Genomic DNA, 18692 nt, shown 5'->3' on the forward strand with positions numbered 1-18692 from the left:
AACGTTAACCTCTGCACTCTATTGTAAATCACGCTCTCACACCGTTCACTCCTGCACAGTATTGTAAGTCACTCTCTGACACAGTTCATCCCTACACTTTATTGTAACTCTCACACTGACTCCGTTAAGTCGTGTAGTGTTGCGAGTTATACTCTAGTGCTCAGTGGCGTTCCTGCTCATTTGTTTTAATGTGACCCTGTGAGGTCTGTGCCTGGCTGACAGCAGAAGTCCATGCTGTGAATGAGTTGGGTGAGCATTGGAAGCAGCGAGGCTAGTAGGGAACATTGCAGTCTCTCTGGGACATTTATCAAGGCTGAGCACATCCACTAGATGAGGGTCCAGCTTCAGCCAGTTCTTAATGAGGCTGTACTCCCTGTGCAGCCTTTCAAAACAAGCCTGTCCAGAAACGGCCAACTATCAAATTTACGACCTGTAGATTTAGCTGTCAGCAAAGCACGAATTACAATCTACATTAAATTTCCAAAAATTGGTGATTTAGACAGTTCCTTACCCAAGACTCAGTTCAAAATTGATCTGGATTTGCTTGTAGATTTTTTTGTATTGCAATCTCCATGATTATTCCTGCATTTCTTTTCGTTGCGCCCACATCAATGAGTTTGTATACCGTGATGCCATGGTGAGTTAGCTCATGCATCCTGGACCTCTCATTCCTGAAGTCATTCCTGAAGAAGGGCTTATGCCCGAAACGTCGATTCTCCTGCTCCTTTGATGCTGCCTGACCTGCTGCCCAAAATGTCAATTCTCCTACAGTTAATGGTAAGGTCCTAGGGAGTGTTGCTGAACAAAGAGACCTTGGAGTGCAGGTTCATAGCTCCTTGAAAGTGGAGTCGCAAATAGACAGGATAATGAAGAAGGCGTTTGGTATACTTTCCTTTATTGGTCAGAGTATTGATTACAGGAGTTGGGAGGTCATGTTGTGGCTGTACAGGACATTAGTTAGGCCACTGTTGGAATATTGCGTGCAATTCTGGTCTCCTTCCTATCGGAAAGATGTTGTGAAACTTGAAAGGGTTCAGAAAAGATTTACAAGGATGTTGCCAGGGTTGGAGGATTTGAGCTACAAGGAGAGGCTGAACAGGCTGGGGCTTTTTTCCCTGGAATGTTGGAGGCTGAGGGGTGACCTGATAGAGGTTTACAAAATCATGAGGGGCACGAATAGGATAAGTAGGCAAAGTCTTTTCCCTGGGGCCAGGGAGTCCAGAACTAGAGGGCATAGGTTTAGGGTGAGAGGGGAAAGATATAGAAGAGACCTAAAGGGCAATTTTTCCACGTAGAGGGTGGTACGTGTATGAATGAGCTGCCAGAGGAAGTAGTGGAGGTAAAAACAATGACTGCAGATGCTAGAAACCAGATCCTGGATCAGTGGTGCTGGAAGAGCTCTTCCAGCACCACTGATCCAGAGGAAGTGGTGGAGGCTGGTACAATTGCAATATTTAAGAGGCATTTGGATGGGTATATGAATAGGAAGGGTTTGGAGGGATATGGGGCTGGGTGCTGGCAGGTGGGACTAGATTGGGTTGGGATATCTGGCCGGAATGGCCGGGTTGCACTGAAGCATCTGTTTCCATGCTGCACACCTCTATGACTCCATAATCCAGTACTGAATGGGATTCAGCTTATTCTGCGATCATGTTCCTGGGTCCTAGACTCTCCCACAAGGCAAAACAATCTTTGCACATCAACCCTCTCAACCCCCTCAGAACCTTCCGTTTCAATCAGGTTGCCTCTCATTGTTCTAAACCCCAGCCAGTTCAACTTTGCCTCATCAGCCAGCTCCTGTCAATGCATATAGAAGAGGACATAGGGAATCTACAATGGGTATTTGATAGGTTAAGTGAGGAGGAAACAATCTTGCAAATGGACTGGAAAAGTGTAAAATTATCCATTTTGGCAGAAAGAATAAAAAGAAGCATCTTCTCTAAATGGTGACAGGAGATGGCGACAGGTTTGGGTGCCCCAGCAGGTCAATATACAGGTACAGCAAGTCCGGATGAAGGGTCCTGTCTGAAACATTGCCTCTCCTGCTCCTCTGATGCTGCTTGACCTGCTGTACTTTTTCCAGCTCGCCATCTTATGGAATCTGACTTTCCAGAATCTGCAGACCTCACCATCTCCAAGGCACAGCAAGTAACCAAGAAAACTAGTAGCATGTTATGCTTTATTATGAGTAGTATTGAATGCAGGAGTAGGAAGATTATGCTTCAGTTCTACTGGGGAATGGTGAGACTGCATATGGAGCACTGTGTATTGCACTGGTCACTGTACTTAGGAAAGGATGCTAATGTGTTGGAAGCAGTTCAGAGAATGTTTACTCGACTGGTAACTGGAATGGCTGGATTGTCCAATAAGGAAAGGTTACATCGGCTCAGCCTGTACCCTTTGGAGTTTAAACAGTCAGAAGGGGCTAAATGGAAACATTTGAGATCCTGATCAGGTGGATGTGAAATAAATGTTTCCCGTTGTGGGAGCATCTAAGAGGAAGGATCATAATTTAAAAATAAGGCTCGTTGTTTAAAACAGATGAGGAAGCATTTTTTCTGTCAAAGGATTGTGTGTCTTTGGAATTCCCTTCCTCAAAAAGTAGAATTGTTCAAGATTTGTAAGGCAGAGGAGGTAGATTGATTGGTCAGGGGATGAAAAAATATTGGAGTTCTGCAAGAATTTTTAAAATAGATTGCTTGTGGAGTTTGGGCATCCCCAAATGGCCACTATTTACCCACTGTCCGTAGCTGTCCTTGAAGTGAGTGGCTTGCTCCACCATTTCAGAGGGCAATTGAGAATCAATCACATTGCTGTGGGCCTGGAGTTGCATATAGGCCAGACTCGGTGAGAACGGCAGATACCCTTCCCAACAGGACCTTAAATGTACAGGTGAGGCTTTTCAACACTTGGCAACAGTTTCATGACCATCAGAATATTCTTAATTCCACATTTTTCTTTAATTGAATTCAAGTTCCACCATCTCCTGTGGTTGGATTCTAAGCATGGACCCTAAAATATTCGCTGAGTTTCTGGATTAATTCTTTAGAGACAATACCATAGGCCCATGAAATATCGGAATGTAAAGTTGAGGTTGAAGTCAGATTAGCCCTGATCTTGTTGAATGGTGGAGCAGGCTTGATGGGCCAAGTGGCCTACTCTTGCTCCTTATTTGTAAGTACCTGGCAGTGGCCTCATGAACCTTCTCCCGACTTCCTCCAAATTCCAGAGTGTCTTTTCTTAGATAAGGGGCCCAAACTGGTCAGTATTTCAGCTGTGGAAATGAAAATATTCAAAAATGTAGAGTTAATTTTCTTCCTCCCCTAATTGGAGCCTTATAACTTAAGAATTCTACCAAAAACTAACCCCGGCTGCTTTATATCCACTGACCATCTGCAGCAAATTCCAAGCATGGATCGTCTATTCTAATGCAGCCAGTAATTTACTATTTGATTTGGCAAAATCTTAAGCTCCTCTTTCTCGATTACTGCATGGTTCCTAACACATGCTATTCCTTCACATGTTTTCTGCTACTGTATTCTTAACTCTTATTTCCATATGTGCACACATAACTCTGGTTTCATCATTTGCAAAATCCCTCTTCTTATCATTCAGAAATTTTGCAGATGGTCCAAGACCAGTTACTAACACTTTTCCATTACTTTATCCACAATTATGTTCTTATCCTGACCATGTATCCTTGTTGATTACCTAAATCTGAGGGCCAAGTTTAGAAAATATAAAATACATGTTAATTTCTTTTACTCCACACCTTGAAGTCCATATCCATTACTTAATCAAAATCCCCTGCTCAGCCGAGATGTTGTACAGACAGTGATGCTGGTCTGAGACTGCCTCACTCCAGAGAATGCACCCAGTCAATATTGCGCCGAGTGAGATTCCTGTTGTGATAAATGTGATATCTTTGTTGTTGGTCTGTGGTCTCTTCTGCTCCCTGAATCACTGCTTAACAAGAGATGTACCTCGATCTTTGGAGATGTGAGGTTCCCTTTTAGGAGTAACTAGAAACACTGAACCCAAGGAAATGTTTGTATCTTAAAACTTGATGGTTGTGACAGCCTCATAGTCAAGACTTGACACAAAAGCTTAAACATGGTTCAGAGAACCAAGGTTGGCCTATGTACTGTTTGTGTGACTTTTTGTTATTGTGTCCACCAATGTTTGAGATATTTCTATTGAAAAATTATACCCATCACCTGTCCCCTGGTTAGGTCTGTGGCATTCCTGTTGGATCACACAGTGTATGAATCTCTCCTGTTGATGATCCAGCTTTGATCTTTGTTTCACATTTGAAGTACGATGCCTGCAATGTCACTCTTGCACTCAGCCTGTCTGTCCTCTCTCAACTCAGCTGGCATCAAGAGTCCAAAGGAAGAGGACCAGGAACCCGAGGAGCTGACACCAGTTGGAGAAGAGCAAATGGAGGTTCATATCGGGCCTGAGGAAGTGAAGAAAGTTGGCGCAGTCTCACTGAAAGTGTACCGTTCGTACTGGATGTCGGTTGGCAAATGGCTGGCACTTTCTGTACTTGTCTCTCTATTACTGATGCAAGGTAAAGGATTTAGTGTGTAATATGGAAAGTGTAGTAGAAGAGGTCATGTTCATTTCCACATATTGCTAGCATTTTCTGTTTTCATTTTAAACATCACCTGATTGGTTGTTCTAGGTAAGTGTGTTGTAATGACCACTCACAATGTGGTCTTGTATTTTCTAATCAACTTGTTCAGTGAATTTCTGACACCCCTCTCAAGCAGGTGAGACCTGAACCTGGTCATTGGGGGCCAGAGGGGACTGACCAATATCCAAGCTTGGGCTGATAAATGATTGGCTGTCTCAACTGCAGCTTTAAATCACAACTCAGGGACTGCTTACAGTTCTGAGCACCACATTGGAAAAAGGGTGTTCTTGCACTCATGATAGTGCAGAAAGGATTTCCCAGGATGCTGTTTGAAACTGGGTTGTTTGCTTTGGAGCAGTGAAGGTAGAGAGGGGACCTGATCGATGTTTGTTCTGTTACCAGGGGCATAAATAGGGTGGGGGATAGGAAGCAATTTCTCCACTCGGAGAGAGGTTAATAACCATGTGTCACAGACTTGCTGGAAGGTTGAAGACTGGAGGGGAGTTGATGAGAATGTTTTTCATCCAGGGAGTGATGGGAGACTGGAATTCACTCCATAAAAGGGTGTCTCAGTCAGAACCTCTGATAACATTGAAGCAGTAAGAGCTAGAGGATATAGTCGTGTTGTCAGACCTTTGCTGACCAATGTGGACACCATGGACCAAATGATGTCTTCCATGCTGTAAACTTGTATGAGACTAAATACAGGGAGGAATATCAATGACAAGTGTCACAGAAATGCCAGGCAATCACCAACTCCAACAGGAGTGAACCTAGACAACATCCATCTGAATTCATGGTTTTACCAATGCTGAAACCCCAACTATCAACATGTGAGTGATTTCCATTGAGCACAAACCTAACTGGACTAGCCATGGAAATACAGTGGCTGCAAGAGCAGGCTGTAGGCTAGCAATGGTGCAATAAGTGCCTCACTTCCTGACTCCCCAAAACCTCTGCGTCACCTCCAAGGCGTAAGTCAGGAGTATGACTCCCCACTTGCTGGATGGTTAGTTCCAACAACCCTCAAGAAGCTTGACACCATCCAGGACAAAACTGCTGACATGGTCAGCACCAACCTCCCTGTTCTCTACCACTGACATTCAGTCACAGCAGAGTGTACCATTTTCAAAATGGAATGCTGGAATCTCCGAGACCTCTTGGACAGCCCTTTCTAAAGCCCTGACCATTACCACCTCGAAGGGTAATAGCAGCAGATACATCGGCATTGTTGGTGTACATGGAACACATGGGCTGAAGCAGTTTGAGAAGCCAGTTCACCACCACCTTCTCGAGAGTATCTGAGAGTGGACAGGGAATGCTGGCACAGCCCACATCTCCTGAGGGAATTTAACAAAAAGCTGTTCAGTTTGCAAGCTGTCTCATCTTAGCGTGACATTCAACAATTTCAGATCACAAACTCTGCCCCTTCATTTCTGTTTTGTGCATGTTGTTTTTTGATGACAGTCATTTATCTATGTATTTTTAAGCTTTTTCCTGAGAGGAGGCCATCAGCCTGAGAAATGAACTCCTCCTTTCTATTCCTCAGGTGCTTGTCGACCTGTTGAATATTTCCTGGACTTTTTGTTTTCCTTGTTGCACCTGGTGCTGTCATACTCCATGTGGGCCGAAGGGGCTTGTTTCTATGCAGTGTGACTCTATGTCTCCAAGTTTGGCTGAGGCTCAGGCTGAGTTGGGTTTGGAGTGACCATTTGGGCAGTACCTCCACGTTCTTGAGCTTCAAATGGAAAAACAATGAGGTGACCTGAGCTGATTCCAAACTAATTCACCCCCTCTGGAATGTCCACATGTGGTAAGGGAGGACCAGATTGGACTTGGTTGTGACAGCTCACATCCGTGAAGATCGTGCTGACATGATTGACCGCATAAAGAAATTTCTAAAGAAATTAATGGACCAAAGAACAAAAAAAAATCCTGGAACTGACCTGAATCTGAGGATTTTTACACTGAGTAGATCAATTTTAATTTTCTCGAATTCCTAACTTTGTGAAGGTAAATTCAGCATAGTCCCAGAGGTTCACAGTGCTGCAGTGGTGGTGATTTAACCTGAGGATCACTGTGCCTGAGGTGAGAAGTTGAAGGGGTGGCACGGTGACTCAGTGGGTAGCACTACTGCCTCACAATGCCAGGGTCCCGGGTTCAATTCCAGCCTCGGGTGACTGTCTCTGTGGAGTTTGCATATTCTCCCTGTCTCTGTGTAGGTTTCCCCATATTCCCCAGACAAGATTACAAAGTCGCCGGGATAAGGTGGAGGGATGGGTTCTGGGAGGAATGCTCTTTGGAGAGTCACTGTGGACTCGATGGGCCGAATGGCCTGATTCCCCATTATAGAGACTCTATGGAACAAAATGACTTCATCCAGTGTGAGAATGGAATCTGTGCTGTTGGCGTTATCCAGCATCAGAAGCTAGCCATCCAGCCAACTAAGCTAAGGCCCCCCCTTGACCATTCCTAAAGATGGAAAAGAAACGAACATAAGGTACTACTGAGGAAAGAACAAAGAGGAAACAGGCAACAGTTGGCTAACCTAGTGAGAAACAAGGCAATCTTCCATTGTCCTTTTGTGAGGCATGGTCTCACTGCTGAAAGTGATCCTTCTTACCTGTTGCCAGTTGCCATGGTAGAGGTGTTTGTCTTGCTGCTTTGGGAAGGGATTTGACAGTGATAGTATGGAGATCTTGTTCCAAATCAGGGTAGTATGTAGCCTTGGCAGAGATCTTGAAGGTCATGGTGTTCCCACCCTGTCCTCCTAGGTAGTGCAGGTTGTGGGTTTGGAAGCTGCTGACCAAGGACATGTTGGTCACAGTGCTGCCACTGAACATTCATGGTGGAGTGAGGAGGCCATTTGGACCAACACGTCCACACTGACGCTCCGAACAGTATCCCACACAGACCCATTCCCCTCCCCTATTATCCGATAATTTATCCCTGACTAATGCACCTCACCTACACATCCAGGAACACTATGGGCAATTTAGCATAGGCACTTCATTAACCTGCACATCTTTGGATTGTGGGAGGAACCCCAGGGCACTTGGAGGAGACCCACACAGACACGGGGAGAATATGCAAACTCCAGACAGTCGCCCGATGGGGGAATTGAACCTGGGTCCCTGGCACTGTGAGGTAGCAGTGTTAACCACTTAGCCACCATGCTGTCCCTGAGTTGATAATGGGGTGCCAGTCAAATGGCTGCATGATCTTGGATGGGGACAAGCTTCCTGAGTGTTGTTGGAACTGCACCCACCCATCAAAGTGGCCTCCTCCAGTGGTCCCCATCATTGTGGTTTTCAGCCATTTCGATTCACTCCGTGTGATATCGGGTAAATGGTTGGAAAACCTGGATAGTGTAGTGGCTCCTGACTCTGACAACATTCTGGCAATAGTACTGAAGGCTTGTGCTCCAGAATTTGCTGCTCCCCCAGCCAAGTTGTTGCAATATTTACAACACTGGCATCTACTCCTCAGTGTGGAAAATTGCCTAGGTATGTGTTTCACATAAAAAGCAGGACAAATCCAACCTAGCTAATTGAATTACAGTCTCCTCTCGATGATCAGTAAAGTGATGGAAGGTGTTAGCTCCAGTGCTATCAAGCAGCACCCACTCAGCAATAACCTGCTCAGTGATGCCCAGTTTGGGTTCCACCAGGGCCAGCTCCTGACCTCATTCCAGCCTTGGGTCAAATCTGGACACAAGAGCTGAATTAGTGGGATTACAGTAGATTCAAAGTCATTTTTGTCATTGCAGACTTGATGAATCAAAGAGCAACAATGTTTGATTGAATAATTTCCTTCCCCAAAGGACATCGCTGTACCTAATGGGTTCTTGGAAAGATTGATGGGGGTTTCATGCCATCATTACAGAGACTAGCTTTCAATTCCAGGTTTATTAATTAATTTAAATTACAACAGCTGCGCCTTGGGTTTGCATTCATTTGTGAGATGGAGGTGTTGTTGGCTGGCCAGTTTTTTATTGTTCATCCCTCATTGCTCTTGAGAAGAAAATAGTGAGCTGCAGTCCACGTGCTGTTGCGAGGGTCTTCGGGGATTTTGAGGGAGTGACAGTGAAGGACCAGCGATATGTTTTCAAGCTAGGACGCTGAGTGGCTTGGAGGGGAATTTGCAGGGGGTAGTATACCCATGTGTGTGCTGCCCTTGTCCTTCTAGACTCCACCTGCTGAAGGAGCAGTGCTACCAAAGCTTGTGATTTTAAATAAAACGCCTGGACTACAACCTGCTGTTGTGTGACTTATGACTTTACACTTTTGGGTGGAAGTGGTCATGAGTTTAGAAGGTACTGTCTGAGGATCTTTGGTGAATGTCTGTAGTGCCTCTTGAAGATAGTACATTCCTGCTGTAACTGAGCGTTGATTGTGGAGGGAGAGGATGTTTGTGGATGTGGTGCCAGTCAAGCAGATTACTCTGTGCTCGATGGTGTCCAGCTTCTGCACTGTTGTTGGAGCTGCACTCATCGAGGCCGGTGAGGAGTATTGTGCCTTGTAGATGGTGGACAGGCTTTAGGGAGACAGCAGGAGAGTTACTCGCTGCAGTATTTCTCGTCTCTGATTTGCTCCAATAGCCACTGTTTATTCTTTTATTCATTCACAAGATGTGGGGTTTTTCCGAGCATCAACTTGGTTATCATTAGACTCTGATTTCCAATTATTTATGGAATTTAGATTCCACCATCTGCCATGGCAGGAGTCAAACCCAAGTCATCAGAACATTTCAAGGTCTCTGGCTGAACAGTGTAGTGATAGTGCCACTTGACCATCACCTCCACATCATATAATTGAGCAATTTAAGTCAATGGTAACGCCAAGGATGTTGCTCGTGAAGGAGTCAGTGATGGGAATACCATTTAATGTTAGAGGGTTGTGCTTAGATTGTCTCTGATTGGAGATTGTCAGGCCCAGCATTTCTGCAGCTTGAATGTTACTTGCACTTATCTGCCCCAGCCTGGATATTGTCCAGATCGTGTTGCATTTAACCCTGGACTGCTTCAATTCCTGAGGAGTAGCAATCATCGGTGAACGTCCCCATTCTGACCTTCTGATGGAGGGAAGGTCATTGATGAAGCAGCTGAAGATGGTTGGACCCAGGACACGAGCTGCAGAGATGTCCCGGAACTGAGAAGCCTGACTTGCAACAACCACCACCATCTTCCTATGTGTCACTTCGGGAGAGTATGCCCCCTGATTCCAGTTTTGTTCAGGCTGCTTGATGATACTCTTGTTTGAATGCAGCCAATAGCAAACTTATTCACAGCAATTGGTCATTGTTTCATGGTAACCATGAGGGGAATAGCTTTAAATTCCAGATATATGTATTCGATCGAACATTACAGCACAGTACAGGCCCTTTGGTCCTCAAAGTTGCACTGCTCTGTGAAACCAACCTGAAGCCCATCTAACCGATACTATTCCATTCTCAACCATATGCCAATCCAATGACCATTTAATTGCCCTTAAAGTTGGCAAGTCTACTACTGTTGCAGACAGTGTGTTCCATGCCCCTGCTACTCTCTGAGTAAGGACATTACCTCTGATATCTGTCTTATATCTATCACCCCTCAATTTAAAGCGATGCCCCCTTGTGCTAGCCATCGCCATCCAAGGAAAAAGGCTCTCACTGTCCAACCTATCTAACCCTCTGATTATCTCATATGTCTGAATTAAGTCACCTCTCAACCTTCTTCTCTCAAACGAAAACAGTCTCAAGTGCCCTCAGCCTTTCCTCATAAGACCTTCTCTCCAGACCAGGCAACATCCTGGTAATTCTCCTCTGAACCCTTTCCAAAGCTTCTACATCCTTCCTCAAATGCAGTGACCACAACTGTACGCAATACTCCAAGTGCAGCCACACCAGAGTGTTGTACAGCTGCAGCATGATCTCATGGTTCCAAAACTCAATCCCTCTACCAATAAAAGCTAACACACCGTATGCCTTCTTAACAACCCTGTCAACCTGGTGGCAACTTTGAGGGATTTATGTACATGGACACTGAGATCTCTCTCCTCATCTACACTGCCAACAATCTTACCATGTGCCTAGTTCTCTGTATTCCTGTTAGACCTTCCAAAGTGAATCACCTCACACTTTTCCACATTAAACTTCATTTGCCACCTCTCAGCCCAGCCCTGCAGCTTATCTATGTCCCTCTGTAACCTGCAACATCCATTGGCACTGTCCACAATTCCACAGATGTAAGTGTCATCTGCAAATTTACTAACTCATCCTTCTATGCCCTCATCCAGGTCGTTTATAAAAATGACAAACAGCAACGACCCCAAAACAGATCCTTGCAGTACTCCACTAATAACTGAACTGCAGGATGAACATTTCCCATCAACCACCACCCTCTGTCTTCTTTCAGCTAGCCAATTACTGATCCAAACTGCTAAATCACCCTCAATCCCATGCCTCTGTATTTTGTACAATAGCCCACTGTGAAGAACCTTATCAAATGCCTTTCTGAAATCCGTATACACAACATCAACTGCTTTACCCTCATTTACCTGTTTGGTCACCTTCTCAAAGAACTCAATAAGGTTTGTGAGGCACAACCTACCCTTCACAAAACTGTGTTGACTATCCGTAATCAACTTAATCCTCTTGAGAAGATAAGTCCTATCTCTTATAACCTTTTCCAACACTCCACCCACAACCAAAGCAAGGCTCACTGGTCTGTAATTATCAGGGTTGTCTCTACTCCCCTTCTTGAACTAGGCTGAAAATGTGTTGCTGGTTAAAGCGCAGCAGGTCAGGCAGCATCCAAGGAACAGGAAATTCGACGTTTCGGGCAAAAGCCCTTCATCAGGAAATGCTCTCCAGCATCTGCAGACCTCACTTTTTCTTGGACAAGGGAACAACATTTGCTATCCTCCAGCCTTCTGGCACTATTCTTGGAGATAATGATGACATAAAGATCAAAGCCACAGGCTGTGCAATCTCCCTCGCTAGCTTCCCCAGAGAATCTGTGGATAAATCCCATCCAACCCAGAGGATTTATCTATTTTCACACTTTCCAGAATTTCTCACCCCATCTCCCTGTGAATCTCAATCCCATCCAGTCTAGAAGCCTGCTTCTCAGTATTCTCCTTGACAACATTGTCTTTTTCCAGTGTGAATACTGATGACAAATATTCATTTTGCGCTTCCCATATCTCCTCTGACTCCATGCACAACTTTTCCCACTACTGTCCTTGATTGGCCCAAATCTTATTCTCGTCATTCTTTTCTCCCTTGTATACCCAAGGAGCTCTGTGTTGGAACCTATGTGCCCAGAGTGTGAACTTGGAGTTCATTGATATTGTCGCCTCATGTTGGAAAGCTGAACATGATCAAACAGATCTCTGGAAAGGAAATCCTTTTTCTTTACAAATGTGATGTTTGTCAGGAGGTAACTAGTATGATGAATGGAATTTGGAATTTCTAAAAGCATTCCAAAAATAGGCCACATTGAAATCAGGATGTTGCCAAATGTGTATAAAACAGGCAATGTTTGGAGAATGCTTGCTGCTCCTCCCACGAATGGTGTTGCCCTGCAGCCACACCCAGCAAGTGAAGAGCTTGCAGCATCCTCCTGGTGCTGGATGGAACCCAGATGTTTGATTAGTTTGAATGAAATGTGGATGTAACATCTCCGCTTCCTGCTTCCACAGCTTCTCGGAATTTGTCTGACTGGTGGCTCTCTCACTGGATCACTCATATGGGGCATCAGAATGCAACTGGACAAAACCGACCTTCTGCAGCTCTCTATGCACGGCAATTAGTGCGCTTCATTCGGTATGTATCTATGCGAAAATGTGGTGTGTGTAATTATTGAATGTCTGGTTAAGTGCAGAATCTATGCTTCATAGCTTAGAGAGGTAGATAATTATCCTGTGTGCGTGAATTACTACAAAATGTTAGCTCAGACTGAAAGGTCACACACACAGGCAAAAATACCGTCACTGTGTGAGTTCATCGTGGGTGGCAAATGTACATTCAGTGTGTGACTTTACAGAAAGTGCTGAATGTAGTCTCAATGGGTGGGTGACGAACCTCAATCACATGACCCCTCACCGTGGGGATGAATACGGAGTGCGAAACGTCGCCTCACCGCGGAATTAATATGGAGCGTGGAACGTCACCTCGCTGCGGGGATGAATACGGAGTGCGGAACGTTCCCTGGCCATGGGGATGAATACAGAGCGCAGAACTTCCCCTCGCCGCGAGAATGAATATGGAGTGCGGAACGTCGCCCCACCGCGGGAATGAATACGGAGCGCGGAACGTGGCATCACCGTGGGGATGAATACCGAGCACGGAACGTGGCATCACCGCGGGGATGAATACCGAGCGCGGAACGTGGCATCACCGCGGGAATGAATACAGAGCGTGGAATGTCGTCTCACCGCGGGGTGAATGCGGAGCGCTTAAAGAGCCCTTGGCGGGGGTGGGGGGGTGAATGTGGAGGGCGGAGTGTGCCCTCGGTAAGGGGGGGGTGAATGTGGAGGGCGGAGCGTGCCCTCGGTAAGGGGGGGGGTGAATGTGGAGGGCGGAACGTGCCCTCGGTACGGGGCGGGGGGTGAATGTGGAGGGCGGAGCGTGCCCTCGGTAAGGGGGGGGTGAATGTGGAGGGCGGAGCGTGCCCTCGGTAAGGGGGGGGTGAATGTGGAGGGCGGAGCGTGCCCTCGGTAAGGGGGGGGGTGAATGTGGAGGGCGGAGCGTGCCCTCGGTACGGGGGGGGGGTGAATGTGGAGGGCGGAGCGTGCCCTCGGTAAGGGGGGTGGTGAATGTGGAGGGCGGAGCGTGCCCTAGGTACGGAGGGGTTGAATGTGGAATGCAGAATCACCTTTTATTTTGTTCCCAGTACTATAACACGTTGACATGTTATTGCTCCTGGGTGTTTCCGAGCTCTGTCCCTTCTGTAAGAAAGCAAATGTTCATATCAACAATTTGTGTATCATTCCAGTTACTCATAATGGGTTTGAGTGAGATAAACATGTTTTTAGAGTCATAGAGTTTTCGAGTCATAGAGGTGTACAGCACGGAACCATGGTGACATTTTGGAGTTCCTTCCTAAAGAGTACAATAACAAGTAAAACTATATCCATCATGGTGGTTCGAAATCAGCTCGGCTGTTATATACATCTATCTGTCCATCTATGTGTATCAAATCATCCCAGATCTGTCCAGTTTGATCTTCTCCCCTTGTGTAGTCTGTGCTGGAGGACTTCGAGCTGATTGGTCTGAGATCACTTCACTGAAACCATGTAACTCGTGAAGTCAGCGATTCAATGTCAATTAACAAGCTCAAGGAAAAGAGCTGGAATTGCACAAGATGGGGGTAGTGTGAAACATTTGATCAGGAAATTAGAAGAAAGCCAAGAATTATTAAAAGATTGATAAGGCCGGAATAATTAGTGAGTGAAAGATAGCTAGAAGTAACCAAACAGATATTTTAATAAGAAAAGAGTTAACAGACTAATTGTTGCTTAGAGTCATAGAAATGGACAGCACAGAAACAGACCCTTCGGTCCAACCTGTCCATGCCGACCAGATATCCCAACCCAATCTCGCCCAACCTGCCAGCATATGGCCCATATCCCCCCAAACCCTTCCTATTCATATACCCAAATGCCTTTTAAATGTTGCAATTGTACCAGCCTCCACCCCTTCCTCTGGCAGCTCATTCTATACACAAACCACCCTCTGTGTGAAAAAGTTGCCCTGTAGGTCTCTTTCAAATCTTTCCCCTCTCATCCTAAGCCTATGCCCTCTAATTCTGGACTCCCCAACCCCAGGGAAAAGACTTTGCCTATTTACCCTATCCATGTCCCTCATGATTTTATAAACCTCTATAAGGTCACCCCTCAGCCTCTGACACTCCAGGGAAAACAGCCCCAGCCTGTTCAGTCTCTCCCTATAGCTCAAATCGTCCAACCCTGGCAACATCCTTGTAAATCTTTTCTGAACCTTTTCAAGTTTTGTAACAACTTTCCGACAGGAAGGAGACCAGAACTGCACGCAATATTCCAACAGTGCCTCTTCAGAAAATGAGCCTCAGGACTTAGTAATCTATGATGGAAAGATGGCAGAAGAATGAACAGATGCTTTAAATTCATCTTCACCGGAGAGGATGCTGTGCCACCCTGGAAATTGCTGTGAACCAGGAGTTGAATGGAAGGGAGGAACTGAAGAAGCTTAGTGTTGCCAGTGAAGTGGGATTTATTTGGTAAAACATCCAAGGGTCTTCCAGGAAGTAGTCAGTGAAATTAGAGATACATTGATTTAGGTTTCCAAAACTCATTTGATTGAAGTACATTTCTTTAGATTGAGAAATAGCAAGTAATTCCTTTATTCAAAACAGTAATAACTCCCCTTCAAAAAGGGATGGAGGCAGCATGCTGGAACTGCAGGCCAGTTGTCTTAACGTGTCATAGGCAAACGTTCGAAGCTTTTATTAAAGACATTCAAACAGAGCATTTGGTTAAATTCAAAGTAATCAGGCAGAGCCAATGTGGTTGGCTCAGAGGAAAATCAAAGACGACATTTCGAATGGTGCCACTTCAAAAGTTATTGCTGAAAATCAAAGCTCACGGTGTCCAGTATAAAGTGTTGGCACGGTGAGGAGATTGCTGGCTAACAGGAAACAGAGCATAGGAGTCAGTAGATTCCTTTCACACAGGTAGGGTGTCAGGAATAGTGTGCCAAAGCTGATGGTACAAGGCCCTTAACGCTTCAGAATTTGTCCAGTTGATTTGGATGAAGAGGCTGTGCTACGACAGATGAGTTTGCTGATGACAGGTGGGAATGTGAGCTATGAAGAACACAGAAGGAGTCAGCAAATGTATATCAGTGGGTTTATGGAGTGGGCAAAGATCTGGCGAAAGGTATGCCATGTGGGAAAGTGTGAACTCGTCTGTTTTGGCAAAAAGAATAAAAACGAAACTTATTATCAAAATGGGGAGGGGTTTCTCAGAGATGCAGAGAGGTGTGCATGTCCACGTGCCTGAAACAAAGAAGGTTAGTATACAGGTATAGAGTCATTAGGAAAGCTGATTCAGATTAAAGGGAGTCAGGGGGCTGAGTTGTGTATGGTTGCCATTACAAAAGAGAAAGTGCTAGAAAAGCTAAAAGGTCTTAAAATTGATAAATCTCCTGGCCCCGATGGGATACATCCTAGAGTTCTGAGGGAGGTGGCTGAGGAAATAGCGGAGGCATTGGTTGAGATCTTTCAAAAGTCACTGGAATCAGGGAGAGTGCTGGATGATTGGAAGATCGCTGTTGTAACCCCCTTGTTCAAGAAAGGATCAAGACAAAAGATGGAAAATTATAGGCCAATTAGCCTAACCTCGGTTGTAGGTAAAATTCTAGAATCCAACATTAAGGATGAGGTTTCTAAATTTTTGGAAGAGCAGAATTGGATTAGAACAAGTCAACATGGATTTAGTAAGGGGAGGTCATGTCTGACAAACCTGTTGGAATTCTTTGAAGAGGTGACAAGTAGGTTAGACCAGGGAAACCCAGTGGATGTGGTCTATCTAGACTTCCAAAAGGACTTTGATAAGGTGCCACATGTGATGCTGCTGAGCAAGGTGAGGGCCCATGGTGTTCGAAGTGAGCTACTGGTATGGATTGAGGATTGTTTGTCTGACAGAAGGCAGAGAGTTGGGATAAAAGGTTCTTTTTCGGAATGGCAGCCGGTGACGAGCGGTGTCCCACAGGGTTCAGTGTTGCGGCCACAGCTGTTCACGTCATATATTAATGATCTGGATGAAGGGACTGGGGGCATTCTAGCGAAGTTTGCCGATGATGCGAAGTTACGTGGACAAGCAGGTAGTACTGAGGAAGTGGGGAAGCTGCAGAAGGATCTAGACAGTTTGGGAGAGTGGTCCAGGAAATGGCTGATGGAATTCAATGTGAGCAAATGCGAGGTCTTGCACTTTGGAAAAAAGAATACAAACATGGACTACTTTCTAAAAGGTGAGAAAATTCCTAAGGCCAAAGTACAAAGGGATCTGGGAGTGCTAGTCGAGGATTCTCTAAAAGTAAACATGCAGGTTGAGTACGTGATTAAGAAAGCGAATGCAATGTTGTCATTTATCTCAAGAGGGTTGGAATATAAAAACACCATTGTGCTACTGAGACTTTATAAAGCTCTGGTTAGGCCCCATTTGGAGTACTGTGTCCAGTTTTGGTCCCCACACCTCAGGAAGGACATACTGGCACTGGAGCGTGTCCAGCGGAGATCCACGCGGATGATCCCTGGAATGGTAGGTCCAACATACGAGGAATGGCTGAGGATCCTGGGATCATATTCATTGGAGTTGAGAAGATTAAGGGGAAATCTAATAGAAACTTACAAGATAATACATGGCTTGGAAAGCGTGGACGCTAGGAAATTGTTTCCATTAGGCGAGGAGACTCGGACCCGTGGACACAGCCTGAGAAATAGAGGGGGTAAATTCAGAACAGAAATGCGGAGACATTTCTTCAGCTAGAGAGTGGTGGGCCTGTGGAATTCATTGCTGCAGAGTGCAGTGGAAGCTGGGACGCTAAATGTCTTCAAGGCAGAGATTGATAAATTCTTGATGTCACAAGGAATTAAGGGCTACGGGGAGAATGCTGGTAAGTGGAGTTGAAATGCCCATCAGCCATGATTGAATGGCGGAGTGGACTCGATGGGCCGAATGGCCTTACTTCCACTCCTATGTCTTATGGTCTTATAGTATGATAGTTTATTGTGAGGGGAATCAAATGCAAGAGTAGAGAGGTTATTCAGGGAATTGATGAGATAACATTTGGCAAACTGAATACAGTATGGGTCACAATGTTGGTCACAGAAGGCTGCGAATGTCTTGGAAGCAGTGCAGAGAAAGTTTACTTGACTAATGCCTGGAATGAGAGGCGTGTCTTCCATGGAAAAGCTAGGCAGGCTCGGCCTGTACCCTGTGAAGTTTAGAAGAGTCAAGAGGTGACTTAATTGAAGCATGGGAAATCCTTGATTGGGTGGATGTTGAAAGGATGTTTCCTGTTGTGGAAGAATTTCAAAGGCAGAGGTTGCTGGCTTCACGATGACCAAAGGAATGAAAAATGATCAGGAGACGTGTAGGAATACAGAGCTGAGGCTAAAATCAGATCAGCATGACTTTATTGAATGGCAGAGCTGGTATGAAGGGCCAAATGGCCTTGATCCTTATTTGTATATTTTTCTACTGCTGAGCACCTGCATGAAAGCATGATTGCTGCTCCAATGATATCTCTTCAGCTTGTGAGTAGCCTCAGCTACCATACTCTGCTGGCTGACCTTTAAACAAGGTGCCGCACAGGAGGCTACTGAGTGAGCTAAGGGCCCATGGTGTTAGAGGCAAGCTGCTAGAATGCACAGGAGCTTGGCTGTCTGGCAGAACGTAAAAGGGTCCTTCTCAGGATGGCAGCCAATGGCAAGTGGTGTCCCACACAGCTCAGTATTGGGACCACAACTTTTCACTTTATACATGAATGATCTCAATGAAGGAACTGAGGGCATTCTGGCAAAGTTTGCAGATGATACAGAGATAGGTAGAGGGACAGGTAACAGTGAGGAGGCAGGGAGGCTGCAGAAGGAATTGGACGGGTTAGGAGAGTGGGCAAAGAAATGGCAGATGGAGTACAACATGGGAAAGTGTAAGGTAATACACTTTGATAGGAAGGACAGAGGCATGGACTATTTTCAAAATGGGGAGAAAATTCTGAAGTGCAAAGAGACTTGGAAGTTCAAGTCCAGGATTCTCTCAAGGTACACTTGCAGGTTGAGTCAATAGTTAGGAAGGCAAATACAATGATGACACTTATTTTGAGACGACTTGAATATAAAAGCAAGGATGTATATCTGAGGCTCTATAAGGCTCTAGTCAGACCACATTTGAAATATTGTGCACAGTTACGGGCCTCCTATCTCAGGAAGGATGTACTGGCCCTGGAGCGTGTTCAGAGGAGGTTCACGAGAACAGTCCCAGGAATGGAAAGCCTAATGTATGAGGAATATTTGAGGACTCTGGGT

At 45.4% G+C, this 18692-nt stretch overlaps 1 protein-coding gene across 3 annotated transcripts in view; it reads left to right on the plus strand.

Annotated features, from left to right (window-relative positions):
* The window catches only part of abcc10 (ATP-binding cassette, sub-family C (CFTR/MRP), member 10), a 193418-nt gene that overhangs the window by 96712 nt on the left and 78014 nt on the right, over positions 1–18692 (plus strand). For all 3 annotated transcript variants that reach the window (XM_060848104.1, XM_060848120.1, XM_060848112.1), the window contains exons 12-13: positions 4373–4573; positions 12325–12448. In XM_060848104.1, the coding sequence (XP_060704087.1) occupies positions 4373–4573; positions 12325–12448 (325 nt within the window). The remainder of the gene's footprint in view (positions 1–4372; positions 4574–12324; positions 12449–18692) is intronic.

The sequence above is a fragment of the Hemiscyllium ocellatum genome, chromosome 3, assembly GCF_020745735.1.
Source record: "Hemiscyllium ocellatum isolate sHemOce1 chromosome 3, sHemOce1.pat.X.cur, whole genome shotgun sequence".
In the NCBI taxonomy this organism is placed as follows: Eukaryota; Metazoa; Chordata; class Chondrichthyes; order Orectolobiformes; family Hemiscylliidae; genus Hemiscyllium; species Hemiscyllium ocellatum.